This window comes from Excalfactoria chinensis, chromosome 5, assembly GCF_039878825.1.
Source record: "Excalfactoria chinensis isolate bCotChi1 chromosome 5, bCotChi1.hap2, whole genome shotgun sequence".
Taxonomy (NCBI): Eukaryota; Metazoa; Chordata; class Aves; order Galliformes; family Phasianidae; genus Excalfactoria; species Excalfactoria chinensis.
The window spans coordinates 36,288,820-36,313,293 of record NC_092829.1 but is presented as its reverse complement, the minus strand read 5'-3'; the positions used below and the strand labels follow the sequence as shown (position 1 = coordinate 36,313,293).

Here is a 24,474-nt window from a genome sequence, read left to right as displayed (position 1 = left end):
CAAACTGCCCCATCAGGAGCCCCGGGAAGGTGATGGGCTCTCATCGTCCTCAAGCAGTGCTGCCAGCATTTCCTCATGACAAGACAGCCAGAAAGGAGATAGGCAAGGGAAGAAACTACTTCTGCCTCAGGTCACTCTCAGCTTTTTAAACTGTGAGCTATCTCTTTCTAGTTGTAAAGACCTGTAAAACTATGAAGTGCTCAACTGGTGGTACGTGCAGGAGAACAACTACTAGCTGAAAATAACAGATGCATCTGACGTTAGATTCCCCACCTACAGCATGAGAAGAAAGCACCACATGGGTGAAATTTAGAGATTCCTCATGCCAGTCTGTAACTATAAGTTCAGTCAGCTCTGACCTGATCCCTTTCTGTCTCCCGTGTTTCTTCCTCTTACCAACAGGCCTCCCAGCTCTGTGCACCTCCCACTCATTCACAGGGAAGGTGACTGCAGAGAAGCTGTGTGCCAGTGCTGCGTTAAGTGAAGTAATCATGAGCAGGGAGTTGAGGATTGCTGGAGCATAGCACAGAGGCCCTTGCCCCCCAGCTGATGTCCTTTACTAGCAGGTTTTTTTTTGTAATATCATTTCTAATTGATCTTTTGGGATCTGGCCAGTCTGTCCCATTGACCTCAGTTCCTGATCTTTAACACTGACAAACAGTGTAACCATTAAGTCTTCTTTTCCAAGTACCTTCTGGGTTTATTTTAGACCAGGAGATATTTATATCTCGCATTGGTTTGAGCCCTCCTTGTGGCAAGGAGAAAACACATCAGATCTTCTTGTGTCTGTCTTATGTGAAATCCATGTGGATGGAGAGATTACAGAGCTGTCTGCACAACATTGGATGTATCTGTCTATGGCACTGGGTAGAGTATTACTGAAGCTTGACTAAGAGAAGAAATCTTGGCTTCTTGTTGTAATGGTCCCTTGGTCCAGTGAAGTATCTTTTTCCCTGGGGACATGTGCCTGCGCAGGTGCTGCAGATGGATGGATCCTTAGCCTGCAAGGAGTTCTACCTGTAAGTGCTATTGCTGCATTTCAGGACCACCAAGTGAGAATGCCCTGCTGGCCCTTCCAGTGATGTTCTACATTTGAAGTTCTTTTCCAACAGGAAAACAATCCTATTTTAGGGATTTTATCTTAATTTTTTGGAGGTTATTAAAATCATCCCGAGGTTAGAGAACTTTCATCTCATGAAAAAGGAAGGAGAGGCTGAGATAAAAGTGGTCCTTGGAGACAGATCTGAAAGGCGGCTCCTCTTCATGACATTTCCTCTTGCGCAGCAGAATTTTTAATTTATAATGTTTTTCCTTGTAAAATACAGCAGTCTATAGTGTCAGGTTGCAACATTTCCCACCTTTGCACTGGCAGGGAGCCCGAATCAATCAGGAAAATAGGTGGATTGGAAGTTGGGCCCAAACAAAGAATAAAGGTCTTCACAGCAGGACATACATCTATCTTAGACTTCCATTTCAGATATGTTTTTTATAGAGCAAGATTAATTAGACAGAGACAAAAAGAAACATTAAAATGCCTACAATTCACACACATATTACATGTTGTAAAATCCATTATTCTACATTCCACATCGAGAGATAAAAAGAAAATATTGTTGTCAATTATAAAATGCTAAAGATAGCTCTATACTTTTTAAATGAACAATGATAAAAGCCTTGAAAAATTCCCTTTGATGTGAATGGAGTCTTCAGCATTTTGAAATACAATAAGATGGATTAATTGCTACTCATTAGGCAGCAAGTTGGGACAGCTTTGAATGCGCATTCTCTTCTTGGCATTAGCTATTGCCTGGCTGAAATAGCCAGCTTTTGTATTTACTCCTGTCTTCTCTAATAATAAGCAAATTGGAGATCAGGGCTAGAAACACTGAAGTGCTCTCTATCTTTTGTCCAGAACAATTGTGTATTTTCGTGATTTGTTTATCTTTTTTGAGCTACAGCTAATTATTGCAAAGGTTATTTGAATCAATACAAGATCTGAGCAGAAATAACATCTGCAAAATTGCTTATTAGGATAGTATTTTACGCTCGTGTTACCGTACTGTCCATTTTGTAGCATATTGTTGTTTCTTATGTCACATTTTTTTTCCTTACAAAAGTTTTGTATTTAAATATTCATGCAGGTTTTAGGCTTTCTTGAATTAATACTGTGTTCTGTTGTGCATAATTTTTCTCATGCTGTCTTAGTTTTATTGGTTTTTTTTTGTTTTTCTAAAGTCGTAGACAACATGGTATGCAAAGCCCCATTTATCATTCTAGGATAACAGGTTTTGGGCTTTTTTTTTCTTGCTGTATTGATTGAATTGTTCTGCTGTTTGTGTTGGATTAAAGGAAAGTCAAGCACAAATCCCATTGTGCTTATCACATAGAACGCTTGTTCCACGTGGGATTTATGGATATTAAGAATTATAATTGGATGATACTGGGGCATTACTCTCATCTAATTTAACTATGTATTTTGCATTCCAAAACTAATGGGTGAAAAGTAAAACTCAAGGGCCTGATTCATTAAAAGTTGTGTGGTCTCCTTTCGTTAGGTTCCTACCCCTTCCTAAAACAAGGTGTTTGCAGCTGCAGCATGAAACAGTCAGCTAAAGCAAGAGGTAGATCCTGTTCTCCATTATGGTGATAATGTTTTAGGGATTTGGAGGAACTACTTCCGATTTTCATTGGTTGTGCTCTAAATCCACCTCAGTAACATCTCCAATTACGTACTTCTGTAAGGAAAGAGGAAGACAGTAGTCAAAGGGTGCAGCCTTCTACTTACTGCAGCGTCATTCCTGGGCTTCAGCAATCCCATTGGAGCCCATAAATTAAGTAGGGTCAAGCCAGGGCAAGGCCAGATGGGACCTATCTAAGGAATACCTTAAGCTCTGGTGGGATTTAGTGATTTGGTGGGAGATGCTGTCCCCCCACAGCTCCTGAATAACCTCACCACAGTACTCTGCAGCCTGCTGGGCCAAACTTTCATTTTATGTACATCAGTGTAAACCTCCTTGACCAGAAGGGATTTATTTCAGCTTGACACAGCAGCACATGTGTGTAAAACCAAGCCCTTCTGTCTTGGACAAGATAGGAAATCCAAGTCTTAACTCTTTGCGGTCATTAAAAATCCCACAACGTTTCTGTTTAGAGTAGGGGTGTTAACCCATTTGTCCTGGCCAAATTCCAACCTGGGTAATTACTGTAATCTGCCTGTTTAAATTACCCCTGCCGTTTTAATTGGATATATTACTTCTCTTGCCGCCTAAACTGTGATGTAATACCATTGTGTGTTATTAATCAGTTACCAAGTTTCATCCCAGAAGCAGCACGCTGCAGTGATAGGTGGAAAGAGTCATTCCCTGCTGGTTGCAGACGCTGTCTGCTGCAGAACAAAAAAAAACCCAGTCTGTTTGTTTTTTAAAGTCATAGGCAAGCTGATATTTCAGTTCAAATAAGCAGCTTCAAAATGTGGTTTTTCCATTTCTTTTTGAAGCCTGTGTAGTCTGCTGGTAATACATGCGCAGCCCACCACCTGGAGCTGGAAGTGCTCTGTGCTAGTAGAATTCAGAATCTCTTAGCATTTGCTTTTGATTCTGAATTTGATTTCTCCCATATTTCAATGTAAGTTACAGTTACTTTTAGATAAAATGATCTACTGACTGCACATGGGTTCCTAAACTTCCAAAAGGTACAACTTCCCATTGATGAATGTTGGCTGAGTGTCTTGATGCTCAATGGGGCTGGCAGATGTGCCACCATGGGAAAGTTTTATGGAGTCCAGGAGTCTATGAAATTCCCCAAGACGAGCCCTCCTGCAAGGGATGTGTGCTGAGCTGGCACCTCTCCATTTTGCTTTTTCTCCATCCTCCTAACATGTAATCAAAGGACAGAACAGTGGCCACCACCAAGTGCAGCAGTTTCTACAAGGAAGACATGAAAGAGCCTGTAGTAAGAGGTCCCATGCCAGAGCACCCCTCACACCTTCCTGCACTGGGGCGGGCAGGGCTGGGCTCAGGTGAGATGATCATGGTTAGAAAGGAAAGCTGCAAGTTGGTTAGGCAGACAAGTTTATGTAGCACACAGCAACAGGACAGAAGCTGCCCTGCAGTTATCACATCAGCTGCAGCATGGGGGTCATGAGGTTTAGACAGGTCAGAAGGCAGCGTGCTGCCCTGCCACAGGTGTGAGGGGGCTGCAGCCCCTCCTCTGCCCCGCTGCTGCCAGGGGCTCCTCTCCCAGCTCAGGGAGATGAGTGCAGCAGCAATCCCCCACACCTCTGTCAGCAGGTTGCACGTGGGGAGCTGCTGTAAATTACCCCCAGAGCGTGGCTGGGTTTTTAGTTTGTTATTTTTATTTCCTTTTAATGAATCAGTCCCTTGGTGAAAGTAGCACATTTGTTTAAACTTGGTATTTAATGCTAAGCAAAGTGCTCTCCCTTTGTCTCTTACTATTTTGTTCATATTTTTGCTAAAAATCTGCTATTCTACACAAGCATTTTAATAAACTGTTTGTTGTTGTATCCAGGTAACAAGCATGGTAAGTATTCTAACTAAACCAAGTATTATGTACCTTAGCTGTGCTTGGCAGATTTTTTGGCTAGCTTTTCCTGTACTCTCAGCCTGTGCTGTTTCTGAAGGAGCTATTCAAAGGAAGGACTGCTCACCTATCGTACTGCTCCATATAAGCTGTAGAGAGAGCATATGTGCAAAGTCGTATACCGTATATAAGAGCATGCGTCTCTTGCCAGCATGCGTGCTACTTTGCTTGTAAAGTAAAACCCAAAAGCCAACAACATCCTTGCCTAATATTGCTTGTGTTCCTTATTCCTAAGTCACGTACCTAAATGTTAGCACGTTTAATACAGTACCTCCAGATGGGGAAACCCACCGTTCCAGATAGAAGCAGTCTGTTGGTTACCTTTTTTATCTGACCTAAAATACTCCGCTGCATTAAGAGGCGTTCCTTTTCTGTTGTGTGATCATACATGATGGGCAGCGGCTAGGACTCCAAATTTAACACAAGTAATCAGTAACTCTATTTCTAAACTTGTTCCTATATGCTTGAAAACAGCAGAAATTCTATGGCTGGCTGTTTTCTTTGGAATCACTGTCAATTAGTAACGTACTACAACTGGGAGTTTAAATTGTAATTTGGATTGTGGTGATCCAGTTGTTAAATTACTTGTTGTAAGGCAAACTCTGAGCTGGGTCTAAACGTGTAAGCACAAATAAAATCTGTCGTCGTTTACAGTCGGTTGCAGTCCTGTGTTCTCGTTTTACAGTGTAATGCTAAAGGCAAACTTCTCTTAGATCTAAATGATAGAGCTCACATCTCAGCGATCCCTCTCTGGCAAGCAGAGCCAGAGCAGCAGACTGACTTAGTCCAGCCTGACTTAAAACCAGCAGAATCTGCCCAGATAAACAGGTGGGCAGCAGTTTGCTCTCCCTGAGCTGCTTGCGTGTTGGCAGAGCAGACTGTGAGAATCCATGTCTACCATGCATGTCTGAGAGGAGGTTTTGCCTTCAGGTAGTCTGAGTGTTAGCCTCCGTGCTGTATTGTTTTTTTTCCTGCATGGTTTGCTATTTTTGCATTTTCTGTGTGGCTTTTTAAGTTTTGAGTTATGTGCTTGTAGCTGCAGTTATTTAACATCATTTGTTGTGCCAAATGTTTTAAGACTCCGTGTAATTGTCATATTAAAGGATCAGACAGCAAAGGACAAAGCACTCCAGCACATGGCAGCAATGTCATCAGCTCAGATAGTCTCAGCTACTGCTATTCACAACAAGCTGGGCCTGCCAGGAATTCCCCGTCCTACATTTCCTGGGGCACCTGGGGTAAGTTGTTAGCTGAGTCCTGAAAATCCCTGTATTCTCTAACGCTGTTCAGTAGAAATCTAAGGCTGAGTGAATGGATTAATGCTTTCACTTGTCTTTGCAAAAGGAATCGTGCTTGTTCAGAAATATCCCAAATCTTTCAACAGAGAAAACAAATGTTTGTCTGTTTGTTCTTCTTCTTTCAGTTTTGGCCTGGCATGATTCAAACGGGGCAGCCTGGATCCTCGCAAGAGTAAGTCTGAAAATTTTAGTGTTTCTATGTGCAGCGTGGGGTGCTTTGCTGCCGCGGGAAATCAGTCTTGCAGTAATTTGCACATGTTTCAAAAAGAAGGAAAAGTGGGAAGAGACTTGCAGGGATGTGATCTCGTATTTGATAAGTTGTAAAGGATCGCATCCCTCATCAGCCGTGAGGAATGCAATCCTGTATCCCTGCATGAGTCCATGAGGAATGTAATCCCACATCCCTGCAGTGGCTCTGGAACAACATCTCCCAGCCTTGTTTTTCATCTTCTCCCTGCCTCATTTCCTTGGGGTCCATGGGAATCTTTGTGTCCTACTAGTTCGATGTCCTCTGGATTTATTGGGAGGCAAAGCATCTGCAAAGCATCTGCGTCTGCTGGGATGGTTGCAGCAGGCAGGGCAGGAGTATGGACAAGCTCCTCACTTCAGCACATTGGGTATATGCAGTTCTCATGCTTCCCTCTTTTGCTGTTGCCTCTTTATGGCTGTTACGTATGCTATGTAAGGATCAAATATCTTTGTGGGTAAAGAGCATTAACTGTGTGTATGACTCTAATGGAATTTACTGTGGATGGCATGGTGTATGACTTTTTTGTGACTATTTATTCCAGTGTAAAGCCATTCGTTCAGCAGGCCTACCCTATACAGCCATCAGTCACAGCTCCCATTTCAGGTAACTTTCATTTCTTGTCTCCATTAAAAAGAGTTGGATTGTGTCCTAAATGTGATGCTTTAACTGCTGACCTGGGCAGAGCCACTACTTCATTTCTAATGACCCCAGCAACCAAACCAAACACCAGTCTCTAACAAGTAGCAGTGTGTTGGTACTTGTTATGAGGGAGAATCAGTGAGTTTGATTTTTACATTTTAAATAGCAACTGTTAATACATATGTGGGAGTTTCTGTGATATGTGATCTGTAGCCCATGCTTCATACTGCAGCAAAATGCATTGCAAAAAATGAATAGTAGGATGCATGTATGTATAGCTATAATAATAAGCCTCCATTTATTTTTAATTGAGGCTAAAAACTGTTCAGAAACTGTTTGTGTGTACCCTTAGTCTGTGTGTGTTACTGGTAACTCTTCTCCTCCCAAAGGTTAAGCTCTACCTGATACCCCTTTCTTAGGTGCTTAATGCCTACTCTGAGTTCCATTGCTTATACTGGTGGTGCCATTTCCATGGCTACTTCCATTCTTCTTTTCCCAAGTTGGTTTCACACCTAACCAACATGTTAGGTGAAGAGAAATTATTTATTTGCAGGTAACAACAAACTTTACACTTCCCCTGCCAAACTACACCGTGCTTCTGACTCTCAGCTGCAGTTTTCTGGTTCCCCTCATACTGTGTGTTGTTTCTAACTTCATGCTATACAATACTTGTGATTGTCAGACGCTTCAATCTTCATTTATCTTTCATGTTTTCTTTCAGAATGGCATTATTAGTATTTCTCATCAGTCAGAATTCATGCATTTGCTTCATTAGAGTTCCCGTTCACATATAACTGGTCGTTGTTGTAATTCCGTTTCACACAAGCCTCAGACCCTCTTTGTCTAAATTTGAAGGTTGGATCCAGCTCCCAAACTCATTAAGTGATATGGACACAAATTATCTGTGACCTTTCCCTGGTTCTCAACCCTGTTCAGGTGTTTCCTGGTTTTCTAACCTTTCTTGTGTGTCTCTCAGGATCAGCTTCTGCCTTCTAGCTGCAGCCTTTCTCTTCCTCCTTTACCGTTTTGTTTTCTTCTCATCTAATTTTCCACGATGAGGAGCAGGAGATAGCATTTATTCGTTCTCTTGAGGTGAATTAGAGATGGTGGCTAACATCCCTTCTCTATCTAGAGCATGTCATTCCCTCTTTATTATCAATTTAAAACTTTCTTTTTAGAGTATGATTCAGCTCTCTACAGTAATTATTTATTATTATCTGTAATATAATGATGCCTAAAAGCTCCAAAAGAAGCAAAGGACCCAATGTGCAAATACATAGTAAGAAACTGTCCCTGCCTTGGAAAGCGCATACACTAGACAGGAGAGAGGGACTGAGAGTGGCAGAAGAAATAGGCAGAAAGAGAGGTGATTTACTTGTAACGTGTGGCACATTAGGAGCCAGAAATGGAGGCCAGTTCTCCTGACTCCTGAGGCAGTAATTCCCCTGCTTGTTTGCAGGCAGGGGTCAGCGTGAAGTCTGTGTGAAGTCTCTATAAATCTCTAAAATCCAGTCTATAATTTAAACAAAAATTCTGTAGTGAGTTACAACCTCAAGCAAACAGTGAGGCAGACCTTTTATTTGTACCATTTTTAGCTTGTTGGGCTGGGGCCTCTTTTTCCACGTGTTTTTCTGTGTTGTCCTTATTTTCATTCATTATTTGTTAAAATGAATATAAATGACCAAGGAGCTACCTGGTTATATTTAATTCAGAAAATACAACCTGAGGGATGATCAACTTCTTGATGAAACTGGTTGTTCTTTTGCTTTAGGATTTGAGCCTACGTCAGCTCCAGCTCCGTCGGTCCCTGCGTGGCAGGGCCGATCGATCGGTACGACCAAGCTCAGGCTGGTGGAGTTTTCAGCTTTCCTTGAACAGCAGAGGGATCCCGAATCAGTAAGTGTTGCCCTCGTGTCCACTCAGTTTTGGCTTTCCTCAGTTCCTTCCCACTCAGAATGTGCTTTCCAGGGCTAAGCCTGGTGGAATGCACACCTGGTATTGCTGTGTTCCCTACTGCTCAACGTAATACTCCTTTCTTGGTGGTACCACATTATCCTTTCTTGCCCTCTTTCTCCATTTGCTGAAGAGAGAGGCCTGTCTGAGAGCAGGCACGGTTTGCCGTGCCTCACTGTTAACCTACTTTAGCAGCTGTACCAAATTGCATCATGTTTTTGGCAGCGGTTCAGTGCCTAACTGTAAGTTACAATTTAATCTATTTCCTAGCAGAAACAAAATCAAGGACTTGTTTAGAATTATGCACGGCCCTTTACAAAACTGATGTTAGGGTCCATCCTCTGGGTGTTTTTGGGATAGTTGCTTTGGGTTCAAGCCTTCCTAGTATACAGCATTCATCTGCATTGCTTCTTTTTTTCTTTTTTGCTTTTCTTGAGATTACCTTTCTAAACATGTGGCTGTTGGGTCTTGCTTGATTTTGTGCCTTAGGATCCAGTCTGAGGGTTTTTTTAGTTTGAGCTTCTTTTTTGTTTTGTTTTGTTCTTCGAGGAAGGTTTTGGTTTATAAATCTTTATACTGTACCTGCAGGGGTAGTTTATGGAGTTGGCTGTAATGTTTTATTTATGCCAGTTAGCCATGAACCTTGATATTCATCATCACATATTTACCACAGACATTTGTGAGTAGCCTAGCACAGTTTCTACTGTGTCACAAAAAAATCAAAAGAGGTTCTTTCAGCTCGAAGCTGAGAATTTTTATTGAGATAACTTCTGAAAAGCAAATACTGTCATGAATGGGTGATACAGACAGGTCATTCTTGTTCAGATGCCTGGTAAAATACAGTAGCTTGGAGCAGAGAGAAGTTATCGCTTGCTCTTTGTAATTAAGTACTGGAAACCATAGCTTTTATGGGCCCTGGCCAGAGGTGTTATCCAGGGAGTGTTTACCCTGCATAATGGAGGCTGGAGACATAGCCCAGAAACCTTACAACAGAGGAACGCTCCTGGCAGAGAAACACCCCAACGGAAATATGCCATATCTCAGCTATTCATACACTAAATATGTGGCAGTGTGCAGGGCTGCTGAGCGTCCCGTTTGGCCAGGCTCAGTTAGTGCTGAGGAAGGCGGTGTCTGCCAGCAGGTATTGTCGGCTCGGCTCTTGCCAGCTGCATTGCTGCTGCATGGCTTCACTGAGACCCCACTGCTACCTGGGAGCAACTAGGAACCAGCCCATGCTGTCAGGCAGGCCAGGTCCTGTGGGCTGCATAGGGCAGGCTGCAGCCACAGTCACCCTGACTCTCAGTGTCGGGTTCCAGCCACAGCTGGAACACCTTCTTTGCCTGAGCCCTGCATTCAACCAGGCAGGGTTTGTACGTCTGATGCAGGGAAGGCAGCATCCAGGTTTCCCTTTGGGCAGCCCAATCAAACACCTGTGGCTGGGTGCCACGCAGCGTGCCCTGCTGATCCCTGATCCCTGCTGCACCCATACTGCTCTGTGTGGGGATACTGCATGCATGACTGGAGTGTGTTGGCAGACAGGGAGCAGCCATGCAGCGTGCACTGCATGTGGGTGAATGGCAGCTTAGTGCATCCCGAGTTACAGATCTGCCAGAGCCTGTGGCAGTGCTGCTGGACACAGGAGGTTCTCACATTTCCTGTGGGTGTAGGCTGTGGGAAGGCAGTGGATAAGGGGTGAGGGCCTGAAACACAGTTAGCCTAAATAGCCTCGTAGCTGCTGTGAAGCCTTTTTTGGAGTAAACTCATGTTATTTGGAATTCCGGAGGGTGCAGAGAGGCCCACCGGTGCTTGTCCCAGCTTGCAAGCATAACTACTGCAGAGCACGTTTGATAAATGCAGGAGGGGTAGGAGAGAAGTACCCAAACTTGTTTTTAAAGACTCAGAATTACATGCTACAACACTGCAAAAATACAACACAAAGACAATTCTGTTGTCTTTCGTGGATAAACTCCAGCGTGGATCATTCTCTGTCCCTGTTCTGCACATGCTGCAGAGTGCTGAGGGCTGCGCAGTGGGCATGCAGCTGATTCTGCCTGGTTGCTGTCCTTGGGCTGCTGGTGTGCTGCACCATCATTGTTTAGCTCCAGTTAAGTATTCTTTTGATCAAATAAATTTCTTATGTTTTGCTTGGGGGGGGAAGGAGGGGCATGACAGTTCCTCCTTCCTTCATTTGAAAACCAGGTCAGAAAGGCTGATAGTGGTGGGGACAAATAGACTGATTCCTCCTTAAAATGTGACCTCAGGACAGGGCTTGATGACCCTGGGAGGCCTCTTGCAGCCTGTGTTCCTGTACAGCAATTACAGATTCAGATGTCTGCCCATGCTGACTCCTGGCGACTTCAATGGGGCTGTGCATGGACATAAAGGCCCACCCACAGAGAATTCATCATAGGAGTGGGGCATTAAGCATTTCTGGGGTTCTTCCAATGGCAATTGATGTTTAGAAGTACAAAAGCCTCTTGATGTCAGGTAGTTACGTTAATTCCAGGTGGGCATTCTCATGTGTCAGAAACATGCTCCAGTGAGCCCTGTCACTTGTTGGGGGCTGTTGACTTCCTTCCCTTGCCTAGCCACAAAATTGCTCCATTTACAAAAGACAAAAATATAGGGAGGGAACAATAAACATCTCTCACTGTAAGTCTGTGTGGCAGAGGATCATCTGGAAGGGCGTAAGATGGCACAGTTGCAAAATCTTGGAATACAGATTCTGCAGCTAAGGATGGGTAAGATTACTTGTCCTCTAACATGAAAATCAATTCAGTGTATAAATGTCAAGCTGTATTTCCCTTTTGTGGCATTTTGTGCTCAATCACAGTTCTTAAATAGTGCTTAGGAGCTGACCTGGTACATCCAAGGATTCATGTTCCTTTTGGGTGCCTCTTTCTGTTGCCAGCCCTATGTAAGTATGCCCTCTGGGGTTCACAGAATCACAGAATTGTAGGGGTTGGAAGGGACCTCTAGAGATCATCGAGTCCAACCAACCCATACTGTGGGTCAGGGTTGACAAATTCATGCAACCTGATACTTTTTCAGAGCAGATTTTATTTAAGGGAAGCTTTCTATTTGTACTGTAGTGGTTTGGTGAAATTTTAGGACAGATGCCTACACTGAATATGCCCATGTTCCTCAAATATACAAACTGTGTGTACAAACAGAGAGCTGGTACACAGATAGATACGGCGTTCAGAGACTCGAACATAATTCCAATTTCTCGAAGGTTCCTTCGCACCTACTTCCAAACCAGGAAAATGCTGTGCCACCTCCTAGAATAAAGCCCTTCTTCTCTCTGCCTTTTCAGGGGTTCTCACTCCTCATGCACTTTAGGCAGCTTTCTGTCTTAGGCCTTGGAGGAAGACGGTTGCTGGGCCTTTTTGGTATTAATGCACCCGTCCAAACCATCAGATGGTGGTAGGTCCACATTTCTTCAAAACGTGTTTTGAAAAGTGGTGAAGAAATAAAATATTCTTGATGTTTTCATTCAGGTTTTATTGTTGTTGTAAAGGGGCTTTGTGAGCCCGGAGAGAAATGTGCCTGAGAAGCAGAAAGTGAAAGCAGTTGCGAGAGGGCCGTAAAAGCGGCCCACCATCATTAGTCAGATGCAGTAAAATCCACCTAAGTTAATCAAACCACCTAAGTGATGAAAAATCAATGAGGTCTTTTCAAAAGAAACCCTCCATCTTTGAACAATCTCCATCATTAAAGGCATTGTTTGTCCTTTCTTGATTCCCCATAAAGTATACGGAAAGCAGCTCAGCATTTTGGCCATAGTGAAGTCCTCGGTTAGCATCACTGTGAAAGGAAGAGGAAGCAAAGCCATGTTTGGACGAACGTTGTGGAGTGGCAGATTCAGGATTTTGGGTTGTTTAAATCTAAAATCCATCCAAGTTTAAAAGATGGAAGGGCTGGAAGGGTCATTCCTTGTGTGGTGCAGCACACCTCCATCTCCGTAACGTTTGTCCTCAGGTGTCATATCGTTATGTGCTCACGTGCTCCTTTTCTCCTCCCTCATTCCGTGTAGATGCAGCAGCCGTTCTTTGATGAGCCGCTATTCAGCAGTTTGTTTTCTTCTGTTGTTGAAATGCGTGGCCCTGTGCCCTGCTTGCTGAGCAGTATCTAAACTCTCCTCCAAAGAGAATTAATAATTTCCTCCATCTGCATTTCACAGATGTATCAGTGCAGTCGTCTCTGAAATTGAGGGGCACTCTTGCTGACATCTGACAAACCAAGAAGTTCAGGTGCAAAAGAATGAATGGGCCTCTGATTTTGAGGGTCCACTTTGTTTTGTCATGAGCCTGATTTTTCCAAATACTTATCATTATTGAGAGCTTCCTATGTTCTGGCATAATTTTCCCATCTGAGCTCTCAGCACTTATGGATCTGGGACCGTGGGGTCTCGGATCAAGCAGGCCAGAACAGGAGACTGCATCCGCAGTGCTGCAGGAAAGCAGATGAGCTGTGAGCACTTTGCCTCACCAGCAAGTCCCAGCTGCACACTGGGACGCCTGCGGCAGTGCGTGGGAAGTGCTGGGCAGCAGTACTGTGTCAAGCTGGGGGCTGCGCTGCCTCCCCAGCAGGGTTCTCTGCCCTGCTCAGCTCCTGCCTCTCTATTTCTGCAACTAGAAAGCTGTCTAAGGACTTTTCTTAGGGCACATTCCTGATTGAACCCAGAGTAGAGACAGGCAGGAGGCTGATGGGTGGAGGTCCTCAAGAAATAAGCATGGGATGGTCATGAAAGTGCTAAAATCCCCAACAACAGGACTTGGTGAAATCTCCGGTTATAGAATGAGAGCATTATAAATACAAGTCCCAGTCTGCTTCAGTGGAGGACAGCAGCAGTGGCACTGAAATATCCGCTTACCCGTGTTTTGGTAGAAATGAGAACTGTTGGCAGAGCGAGTGACTTTCTTACATCAGCAGGAAATTAAAGAGTGTCAGATGTACAAGATAGAGCGAGACAGCAGCACTGTGCAGGGCAGGCTGCAGGTGACAGCAGCGCATTGACTGCTTTCTAATCAGTCTGCGTTGCCTGGCCTCCTCCTTCAGTAGTGCAGTGCTGTGCAGGCCATGGGCTCTGAGACAGGGCAGACCAGGATCGATGCACGGGGCCTTGCACTTGAGCAACACTGGTGCCTCTCCTTTCAGCCCCAGAAAGCTGCTGCCCTTAGGCTGCGTCCTGCTCAGCTGCCCACAAAACTTCTGTTTCACAGACAGGGCTGGCTGTTGCCTTGGTGTGTAAGTGCTGAACTGGGGAGGAGGTGTTACAGATACACGCACTGGTGGATAGAACAAGTGGAGGTGATTCGTCTTTGTTCTACTCCAGCTAAATCTCTGCCATTGGCAATTTGTCTTGGTTCTTTTAAATTCCTAAGTGGATTATAATTTTTCTCGTGGTATTATTTGACAACAGTCATATTTCATGGCTTTACTGCATTCTTTGGATAGTTGGAATTTTTTAAGGAAGGGAGCTCAGTAAGAGGCAGCCATCTCCAGGGCATGTTGTGTAATGCAGACGCTGCAGACAGAGTAGCTGCAAACATTCTTTGTGCATTTTTATGGAGTTTTTATCCTCGGAAAACACAGGATCTGACCTATGGTGGTTGACAGCAGCTGAAGCACATTGCTGCCTCGCTGCTGGATGCAAACCCTTCTGATGCTGTGGCATGAGCAAATTCCTCCACACCTGATGTGCCTCAGTGACTAGAATAGGCAGTCTGAGACAGAGGTGGATTCTGATGATACTGAGGACATTTTTAAGCTTTTCAGACATAATGGGCTGGAAAATGTAGGCATGCAGCTTAGCCTCTTTGCTTCTGTTTACACACAAATTCCCACTGTGGAAGTATGTATGAAAACTACAGGGACATTTCAGTACCCTTTTGCCATGCTCCTAATACAGTATCGTTCATTAGTTTGTAGAAATGTGCCACATTTAATTAGGTTAGTAATGACTGTACTTACTATAGGAATTGCAGCAACAGAAGGAGAAAATAATCACACATTGCAATGTCAAAATAAACATTTCCGTCCTAGGAATGTTGTCAGGTGATGTCATACCATCTGTCCCACTGTACCCGCTCAGAAATGTTGCTGCAGCAGCATCTGGTACTTTGGCGAGCTCAGCAGACAACTGTGGTAGCTTTACAGCTGCCTTCAGCTCTGCTTTTGTATTTAAACAGCATAAAGACTTCTCAGACTGCTCCGTGTTCCTCCATACAGGATTTATTTCACTGAAGTTTAGATACTGAGCAAGTTTTGCTGTGCCAGCCCTTATTCTGAATGAGGGAGAGCAGAGGTGCCCATCCCCAGGGAGAGCTCTCCTGGACAGATTAAGTTTGCAGGGAAGGGAGGAATGTTTTGGCTTTGTTTCTCATGGAAGGCTGAAGTGCTCTCCCTGTGCCTTGGTCAAGCTGGGCGTTCATCAACAGCCATGTTAGGTGACTCATCCCACACCCCTATGCCTACATGTTGCTCCTGCTAGCCTAGGAGAACAACAGGAGCATGCTTCTGGAGCCCTGGGGCATGGGACACCATGATCTTTTGCTTCGGTGTCCTATGCAAAGTTTTTGATCAAAGTTTTTCAGTAGGGAGCAAAAACCATCCAGTCTGGCTTTCTGTCATTCAGTCACAGTGCTGCCAGCTTAATGTGTGTCAAAAAATAGAAATTGGAGACACAGTTCCTTCTCATATTAATTTGCTTTTTTGTGTTTTTTTTTTTTGTTTTGTTTTGTTTTTGTTTTTGTTTTTTTCCAAGCTGAAGTGTTTCCTAAGTTCACTTTGTCCACTACTGAGTGAAGTAAAATGCTACTTCTGACTGCAGTCACTGCTGTGATAACCTCTCATGTTTACCAACCAGGCCAATGATTTCCTGGGTCCTTTTGTTAATGATCAGCTGGTGAGACAGTCCAGGGCACGTTCCCTCCTGCACACACACATTTAGCTCCTATCCACGCATTTATTTCTCTGCTATATGTGTTTCTATGGTGGAAACTGCTTCTTCAGACCAGCTCTGTCCCTCTGGGACACACCAGGAAAGTTCTCTGTGCATAAGGGAAACTGGGATGGCATTATTTTGAGAGAACCCTTCAAGGAAAATCCATGCAAATGGTGCTCATGTGTCTGATACACTGAGCTCAAGACTTGCATGTGCAAACACCTTTGAATGTTTTTACGCTTTCCATTTTTTCTTTCACGAGATGGACCACCTGACTCTGTAAAAAGGATAGACTTTACCTCATCTTTGGCCACAAACAGGGGTGAGTGTTCCCTGATTCTGAATTCAGATTGCACTGTGCTAGGTTGTCAAATAGATTACAATTTCCTAGTACAGAAATGTTGCTAGTTCGTTTCCTTGTCCCCAGAGGCCTGGACATCTGCTAGGAAAGGCCGCACTCACACTGGAGGAAGGCTATGAGAGGATGACCAATTAATTTAGATTTGTCATTTCAATTTGTTCATTCAGCAGGTATGTTGTAAACAAAATAGCTTAAATGAGGCCTGCTTTGAGGTTTTAAATATTTTATTTGTGCTTACCAATTGGGAATTGCCCCGTATATACAGCATCTGTTGGATAGGACAGAGTTTTCTAGTATGTTCATTGACAGCATATCAGTTTTCCTTTAATCGAGTTAGAAAAATCTTTTGTGACCTGCATGGTTAAAATCAGTTTTAATCTCACTGCTCTTCAGCTCCTTCAGTCTGCTTGCGTGATGCTGCTAGCACACAAAAGACCACATTGGTCTGAGTGGGAGCTGTCTTGGGCTCCCCTGGCATGAGGAGGTGAGTGATAGTTGCAGCGAGATGAGGTTAAGAAATGGGGAAATGGAAGCAGAGTGCATTTTGGCACAGAGTGGTCAGTGACACTCACTCCCAAGGGCTCCCTAGGTGAAGGCCTTTTAGTACTTAGGTCAAAACACTGGAGCGCGTATGGCAAGGTCTGCAGCAACACTGAGTGTTGGCCTTCTCGTGATTGTCATCCCAAGATTTAAAGAAACTCCTATTTAAGTGCTGTTAGCATATGCTATAGGTTGAGGTTTGTCGTTGTTCTTTCTCAGTAGACAAGCAAGGAGTGTGTAGGTGCAGGCTGTTGGGACACTAGCAGAAATCTGGGCTTGAAGGACATGGGACATGAAAAAGCATAGCTCGAAGCAGCAGAAAGAATCTTTTTTCCAGTGCATATTCATCTGATTATGCCCTGCAGTGGGCTCTTCAGCACTTTGCTGCCATTTGGTCTTTCAGTGTAAATTATTCCCTAGAAGACGACCATGTTTGGTGGCGTGCAGAAGGGCCGTGGGGTTTTGAATTTGACCCTTGCTCGCTAGGGGCTATTTCACAATCACTGAAGTTTTTCATTAAAGCATACTGCAGAAAATCAGAGTCCCAGGAGTAACGTGCGAGTCATTGAGTCCAGCAAAGCACGCTTCCCTCAGCAGGAACACACACAGACCCGTGGCCTAATAAACCTCTGTTCTTTTTGTACAGCGCTGATTTTCCTGTTTCTTTTTTGCAGTACAATAAACACCTCTTCGTACACATTGGACACGCAAACCATTCTTACAGTGACCCGTTGCTTGAATCGGTGGACATTCGTCAGATTTATGACAAATTTCCTGAAAAGAAGGGCGGTCTAAAGGAGCTGTTTGGGAAGGGGCCCCAGAACGCTTTCTTCCTCGTAAAATTCTGGGTGAGTAAGACATGACACCGAGAACCTTTCTTGGCAGTGTGGCCTGTATTTAGTGCTTAGCTTTGGGGTGCTTGTGGAAGTGTCTTCTCTTGTCCGAGAGTGTAGATAAGCTGTGTATCCTTCTGGTAGGGTGCTGTCCCAGAGCCACTCTTGCTGGCAGCTCTGCAAGTCTGTGTCGCAGATGACATGCGGAGGCAGATGCGTGCCTCAGCTGTGCTTGACACAGCTGCTGAGCAGGAGCAAACAGGTAAGGGAGCACTTGTTTGTAAATGGGGAACTGCCATCTAGTGGTCTGAGAACAAGCAGGGAAGCAGCAGAATAGAGACTGCTTTTACTGTTTCTGATGTAGAACTCTTGTCAAATGCAGATAATACAAGGATCAGTCTGCACTTAGCAAATAGGATCAAGAAGGACTTGGTTCAAGCATACTTTGGGCCAATCCTGAGCTTGTGAGAGTTACAGGGTTTTTCTTAACAGGTGTTTTGATTGCTAGAGTGCATCTGCTTTCCCCTTGCCTGCTTGTTAGCGAGCTGTGGGACTCTGCTCCAACAGTTCTATCTTTCTGCTCATTGCAAGCAGGAATGAAATCAGAATTTGAAAGGAAAGCTGAGATGTTGCAAAATATATTGGTCTAGTTTTAGTAAATTTCACTGATATACCAGGTCTGATTTGTTGCATTTGTTCATCCAAAAGGATCACCAAATTCCAGGACTTTTCCTTTGCACCAGTTTGTTGTTTGTTTGTGATAGGCTCCTCTTCATACCAGAATCTGTTTTTTAAAGCCTCAGTGAAAGGGGCACATTCAGGAACTAATTACAGAGTGGAGAGGTTGGCGCTGACATTAGAAAAGGTTAATCTGGAAGCACTGGCTATGGTATTGGTCTTTCTCTGTTGAAGTTTGTCTTTGTGATCTGAAATACTCTCCAATCTATATGTACCCGAGACTTCACATACTGCCAAAAGTTTCTGTGGCACCAAATATGGGAACTGAGAATGAGGGAGGCTCTTCTCTCAAATCTGGGTGCAGAAGAGAGAAACCACTGAGAGGGAGCTGTGCTGCACCACAGGAGAAATGCATCGAGAACATTACAGAGCTTAAAACTAGAACTGGGAGCTACAGACTGAGTGTTTGAGGGCTGGCTGAGCAAAGAGTCCAGAAGCAGGTGGCAGCAGAGAACTGGAAGCTGGAATACACCAGAAACCAGGAGCCTGCAAAAGGCAGGTGAGAGCGTAGAGTTAAAAAGGGATAAGGAGTGGGAAGTGGGAGCATCTGGGGTAAGGAGTTTGCAGGGGATTGTAGGATGACAGCACACAGCAGAGATGCCTGTGTGAAAGCTGGGAGCAGGACAAGCATAAGGACGAAAGAAATACGAGTTCAGAGAAACAGCAGTTGGAATTATGGTCTGCAACCACTGAGTTAGTTTCCTTGCAAAACCTGGGCTTGAACTGAGGCCCATCATCTCACCAACCCACTTTGCTCAATAAAATACTTGCGAAACCCACTGGCACAATAAACCTCACCCCACCTGCCTGTTCTCAGTTGCATGAGAATGACCAGCCTGATCTAGCTGTGGATGTCCTATCATTGCAGGGCAGTTGGACTAGTGGGCCTTCAGAGGTTTCTTTCAACTCAGTTGGTTCTATGGTTGTAAGCCTTAGACTACATTGGGCATGGAAGCAGCAAAGATTGGTGCTGCATTCACCGATGTGCAGTATGTTCTCTTGCTTCTCCACCTGGAAATTGATTTTCAGGAGGGCTGAATGCTCAAAGATGTATCTAGAACCAGTGTAGAGATTCCTTGTATCATTCAGGTCAGCGTTGTACTCATGATCGAGAAGTTCAGTGTACCAGCTTTCTATGCTTGATCTCCTACAAGCATTGCTCAGCTTTAACCCTCTTATATCAGTTTCAGAGCATCCTGGTGATGCCAACCCTTCACCTTGGGTCAGTGTTAAGAAATCAAACTCACTGGTGTGTATTTAAAAAAATATATGTATACCGTTAGGAGAATTTTAATAATTCTAAAGTTCAGCACAGGTTCTGAGTAGCATGCGGGAGGCAGGGACTTGAACACAGCGAATAATGAAAATAATGAGAAATATTGTGTAGCTGCTCAGTGGGTGAGTGTGCAGTCATGTAAATAAAGACTCCATGATGCAGTTTAGCAGTAAGGATGTGTGGGAAACTTCAGTCCAGCATTTCCTAACCTCGCGGTACCTTCCAACTTTATGGTCTTTTAATACAATTTTGTGTAATGTAGAGATTAAAAAACGCACAGTGCTAAATATCCTGCTGAGTTATATATTAAAAATGTGATGGGAATGCCTTCCTAAGCCATGGCCTTAAAATAGGCCAGTGGATTTTCTTTCTCATTGGGTGTGCAAAAGCAGAGGGAGGATGCCAGGGGCAGCATTTGGGTGTAGCAAGCCTGATGATGAATGCTCCTCTAGGAATAGACTTCACACGAGTGCCCCCACAGCTAGAAATATATATATATAGGAAAAACAGAAGATGGCTGTGGTGAGTCGCGAGAATTAGATCCTAAACTGTCAGCTCGCTGTCTTTTATTTAATTTCTTTCACCCCAATGAGACATTTCTTCAGGAACAAAAAAAAGACACTCGCCATTTTGGAGGGGAGCCTTTAGAAACTGTTCTATAACAGGCATCTGTTACCAGTGTGTATCTGACAAAGGTTGTTGACAGTCCTTTGGACCCTGATTGTAATTTCCAGTTTATTAATGTAAAAATAGATTAAATTCTGTATTCTTGTCCTTTCTTTTAAATTCAGTATCCACTTCTGAAGCAGTATCCACTGTCTGCATCTGGTCCACTACCACCTTCTACTCTGAAAAGTTCAACTTCTCCCAGGTTCTGTTCATTGCTTATTCACAGTAGTTCCCCTCCCCCTTTGCTTAGCTGTTTCTCACTTAACATTGTTTTTGTTGTCTTCTCCCTTTATTATTATTCTTTAGCCACTGACGGTTTGCTTGGCGGTGTAAGCCAGTGTTCAGTGACAGTCTGGGCTTTGGTGGGTTTTGATTGTAATGTGAGTAAAAGAGGAATACAGCATTGTACTGGGCAAATAACACAGGTGGGAAAGCACTGCAAGGGGTCTCAGGGTCTCAGCAAAAGAAAACCAAGGACTATGAGTAAAAGGAGTCAAGGGAAACCGGTGCAGGAAAGCAGTTGGATGTTGTTACTTGTGGAAGTGTGAAAGCAAAGGTGCGGATGTGATGCCAGAAGGGATGGTGAGCCTGTAAACAGATTTAAAGAAAGGTCAGCATGTCCCTGGAGGTGACAGAGAGGATGTTTTGTTTAGACATTAAATCTAGTGTGCAAAAGAATGATGGGAAGCAGGGAGACCAGAAAGGAACTTTCGCATAGAGAAATGATCAAGGGAGAAAGTAGCTTAACTCTGGTAGCTGGAAAGAATATTCCTCTTGCTCTTTCCCCATGCAGCTCTTCTCGAGGGTTCTCAGCAGCATGATTGCCTTTCAGTTTTTCCCGTGATAGAAGTAATAAGGTTTGATTACAAAGTGGGAGGGGAGGGTCTGAGATCTTGCAAGAAGACGTTTGGTAACTTTGGAGTTGACACTGCAAAGCATTACATGTATTAAGTACAAAGCCAAATTGTTTTGCTTTGTGGAGGCTTAATGGTTCACTCTGATTGTATCTCCTGTGAGGTACAGCCTGATGCTGGGAATGGGAAGGCTCCTGGCCTCAGCCCTGGTGACACATCTAGATGTCGCACTTTGAGGCCTTTTCCTACCTACCTGCAGGAGGTGTAAAAGAAGGAGATTTCTCCATTTAAGTCACTCAAATGACCAAGCCCACAGCCCTGCTAAGCAGTTCCTAGGTCTTTTTGTCTTGTACCTTGAATGCATTGAATCTTCTGTTTGTGCCAGGCAGTCACTGGAAATTAGTTCAGGGAAGTCACCCCAGAGTTGGACTTGTACTTACTATATTATGCACTCAGTGCAGTGAGTAAATAAGGAACAACTCACCAACAATATAACACGGGAAGTTCGTGTAACACAGCGATATGAAACTAGAGATTACAGGGATATAAAATGAAAACAAAAGTAAATGTTCTTAAGTAAGCGTAAAAGGAATCTAGAAAACTGGCAAGGAATTCAGAGAGTTCAGTGAGAAACCTTTGCCTGCATGCAGGGTGAGCGCACAGCCTTTCTGTTCACGCTGTTATTGTCATAAGCAAAATGATCCCAATCTGTATAAGATAAGCAGGTATGATCTGTGCCATCTAATCTTAGGTCAACATGTGCTTTGCCTGGTTTTTGCTTAAGCTGTTCTGATGATTTGTGGAAAAACCCCCAAGTTTTCTGGTCTTTGAAATTCTCTTCATCCTATCTGAAAGCTGAGTCAACATATGTTGCCCCTGTTGGATTCTTTTATTGGTGAAAGTTCTACTCACATAGTTTTGTAATTGTTTAAAATGCTTATCTGCCACTATTCATGAATTATCTAACACTAAATAATACACCTGGGCCTCTTGCAAAAGTAAATGCTGTATATACACCTCCAGCGTTATCCCAAAATGCTTCTTAAAGCATGATTGCTGGCCCTGCCTTCTCAGCCCCCAGTGCTCTGCCCACAGCTCTCCATTTTCTCTTGCACAAAGTTCACGATACGCATCTCCAGCAACAATCACCTTCAGTCTGACTCTGCTATTCTTCTGTCATGTGCATCTCCACCAGCACAGGAATTGCTGTGGGACTTAATTGAAGTCAGTAAATAGTGCTATCCAGCACTAGCTGATCTGGTAGCCACTTTTTAATGAGAGATTTTAACACTAATTCATCAGTGCATACCTGTACGTTGCAGCCTAGACTAAATTCGTCTTCTGTTTTAGATGATTGTTGCTCTCTCACATTTTGCCCTGCTGTCTGACTGCACGACTTCTGTTGCCTGCAGGGCTCACACAGTGGGCTCCATGCCTCTGCTGGGATGCTCGGTGCTGGTGTGAGCACAACTTTCAGTGCTCTCTGCCAAGGCTAAACTGATTTCTGCAGCTCTGGGTGTAGACATAGGAAACAAATATATCTAAAAGGCAGAGGGACATTTTCAAAGTAGAGACACGTGAAAAAAGGCAGCTGATATAAATGAATATTGTGCTTTCAGGCATTTTCTTTCACCATTCTGAGCAACTGACTTAATATTTTCAGTATTTGCAAGAGCTTGAACTATTCTTCAGACTGAGGGAAGCTTAGTTAGAGCCCAGCGAAACTCTGAAAGAAAGACGAAAGCTCATCTGAAGATGTGTGGATGATATTAATTGATGTTTAAAACGAATGCCTCTATTTGCAGGAATCTGCAATGCAAACTAGGAGTTTTCAAAAGTAATGCATATTATAATTAGGGCAAGCTTTTAAAGATGCTTTGAAGTCCTAAACATTTTTGAAATTCAAATGTGGGTTGGAATAAAGGGATCTACACAATAAAGGGGCATTAAATTATGTCCCCCAAATTTCACTGTTTTATAGATGTAAATATATGCCATAATTAGCGGTAAGTAACATGAGGAGGATGGCTAAGTTTATTCCTATTCTTATTCAAAACAGCTGTGGCACGAAAAATAATGCTCCTTCTCTTTGTGATACAGTGGAACAAACAATTTACCCATGTAATCAGTGTTCAGAAATGGCTTGCGCCTGTGGTTGCCTCCCACCCCCTCCTGAATGTGTCCCCATGCTCCTCCAGCAGTCTTAAAAGGTGCAGCCATTCTTTGTGCCCTTCGTCCACAGACACAATTGTGGCTGCTGCCTGTTGTGTTTGTCTTTTTTCTTGCTATTTCTACATGCAGTTTCTCTTGCACAATCTTGGATTTCCCTCCATCCACACAAGCGCACGCATGCACACTCGCCAACTTTGACTGGCAAATGATCTGTGGCTCACAAATGGGAGTTGTAATGTGAACAGGGCTATGGCCAGCATGCAGATGAATGCCAAACGCATTAGATATGGAGGAAAGCAGACATCCATTTTCTTTTCTGCATCACAACCCCATCGGTGCAGGGAGCTCTCATGGTGCTTGTGGAGGACCCCATCAGCAACTGATGCGAAGGCATTAGCACTTGAGCCTGGATAATGAGTGGAAGGGCCGAGCAGCTGGGGAGCCCAGCAGCTTGGTCTGTCCATCACGAGCCCAACCATGTGGCAGACCTGGACGCAATTCCTGAGCTGCAGCGTAACACACACTGAAATGTGCCAGCGCCCCAGATGCTCCCCTTGGAAAAAATTGCTTCACAATTTGGAATCTCTGCTCTTTGATCAGTCTTTGGAGAGGAGGAGGGGAGGCACGATGTGGTCATATGAGTAACACACCTCCCTGCAGTCAGCAGCCGCTCAAACCTGTATGTCGTTAACAAATGACCTTCTGTGCTTAATGTTAACTGCTGAATGCCAGCGTAAATTATTCTGGCCCTCTTCACATCCCACTGTTTCCAATAGGTGCTGTTTTCCTTCTACTCAGCAGAAAGAATTTAGACTCTGTAATTTTTGCTAGAGTTGCTTTTTTGTTAGCCAGAGCTGTTATTATTAAACAGGCACTCTGTGCCCCTGCCTTTAACACAGCCTGAGAGCACTTGGGAGGTGGATAGGAAGTATTTTGCTGTTGTTTTCTAATGTTTTTCCGCTTTCTCTCAGTTGTAGCTAGCTCTGTTTTGGTGCTTGCTCTGGCATGCTGGCAGAGGCATCTCCAGCCAGCATGTGAAACACTCAGTGCTCTTAATGTGTAACATTTCCAGTGCTACCCTTCAACAAGCTATGTTGTATTAATGAATTAATCATGTTCTTAAACAGCCACGTCCAAAAGGTGCCAGAAAGCTGAGCGCTTTTGCTGCCCAATGCATTCAGCTAATATAGAGCTCTGCTCTTAGAAATAATCTAGATGAGTTTTACTTTTGAAAATGGCCACACTGAAAAACAAACAAGCAAACAAACAAAACCACCAAGAAGCCAATAACATTTATGGTTTTAAGTCATTGGGTTTTCTTTTTCTCACAAATTCAATTGATC

General features: G+C 43.9%; 1 protein-coding gene across 6 annotated transcripts in view; it reads left to right on the top strand.

Annotated features, from left to right (window-relative positions):
- The window catches only part of TEAD1 (TEA domain transcription factor 1), a 141,397-nt gene that overhangs the window by 104,228 nt on the left and 12,695 nt on the right, over nucleotides 1-24,474 (top strand). For 2 of the 6 annotated variants that reach the window (XM_072338647.1, XM_072338649.1), the window contains exons 4-9: nucleotides 4,528-4,539; nucleotides 5,703-5,837; nucleotides 6,023-6,069; nucleotides 6,689-6,750; nucleotides 8,558-8,682; nucleotides 17,264-17,437. In XM_072338647.1, the coding sequence (XP_072194748.1) occupies nucleotides 4,528-4,539; nucleotides 5,703-5,837; nucleotides 6,023-6,069; nucleotides 6,689-6,750; nucleotides 8,558-8,682; nucleotides 17,264-17,437 (555 nt within the window). The remainder of the gene's footprint in view (nucleotides 1-4,527; nucleotides 4,540-5,702; nucleotides 5,838-6,022; nucleotides 6,070-6,688; nucleotides 6,751-8,557; nucleotides 8,683-17,263; nucleotides 17,438-24,474) is intronic. The other 4 variants (XM_072338645.1, XM_072338646.1, XM_072338650.1 and 1 more) reach the window with 2 other exon arrangements.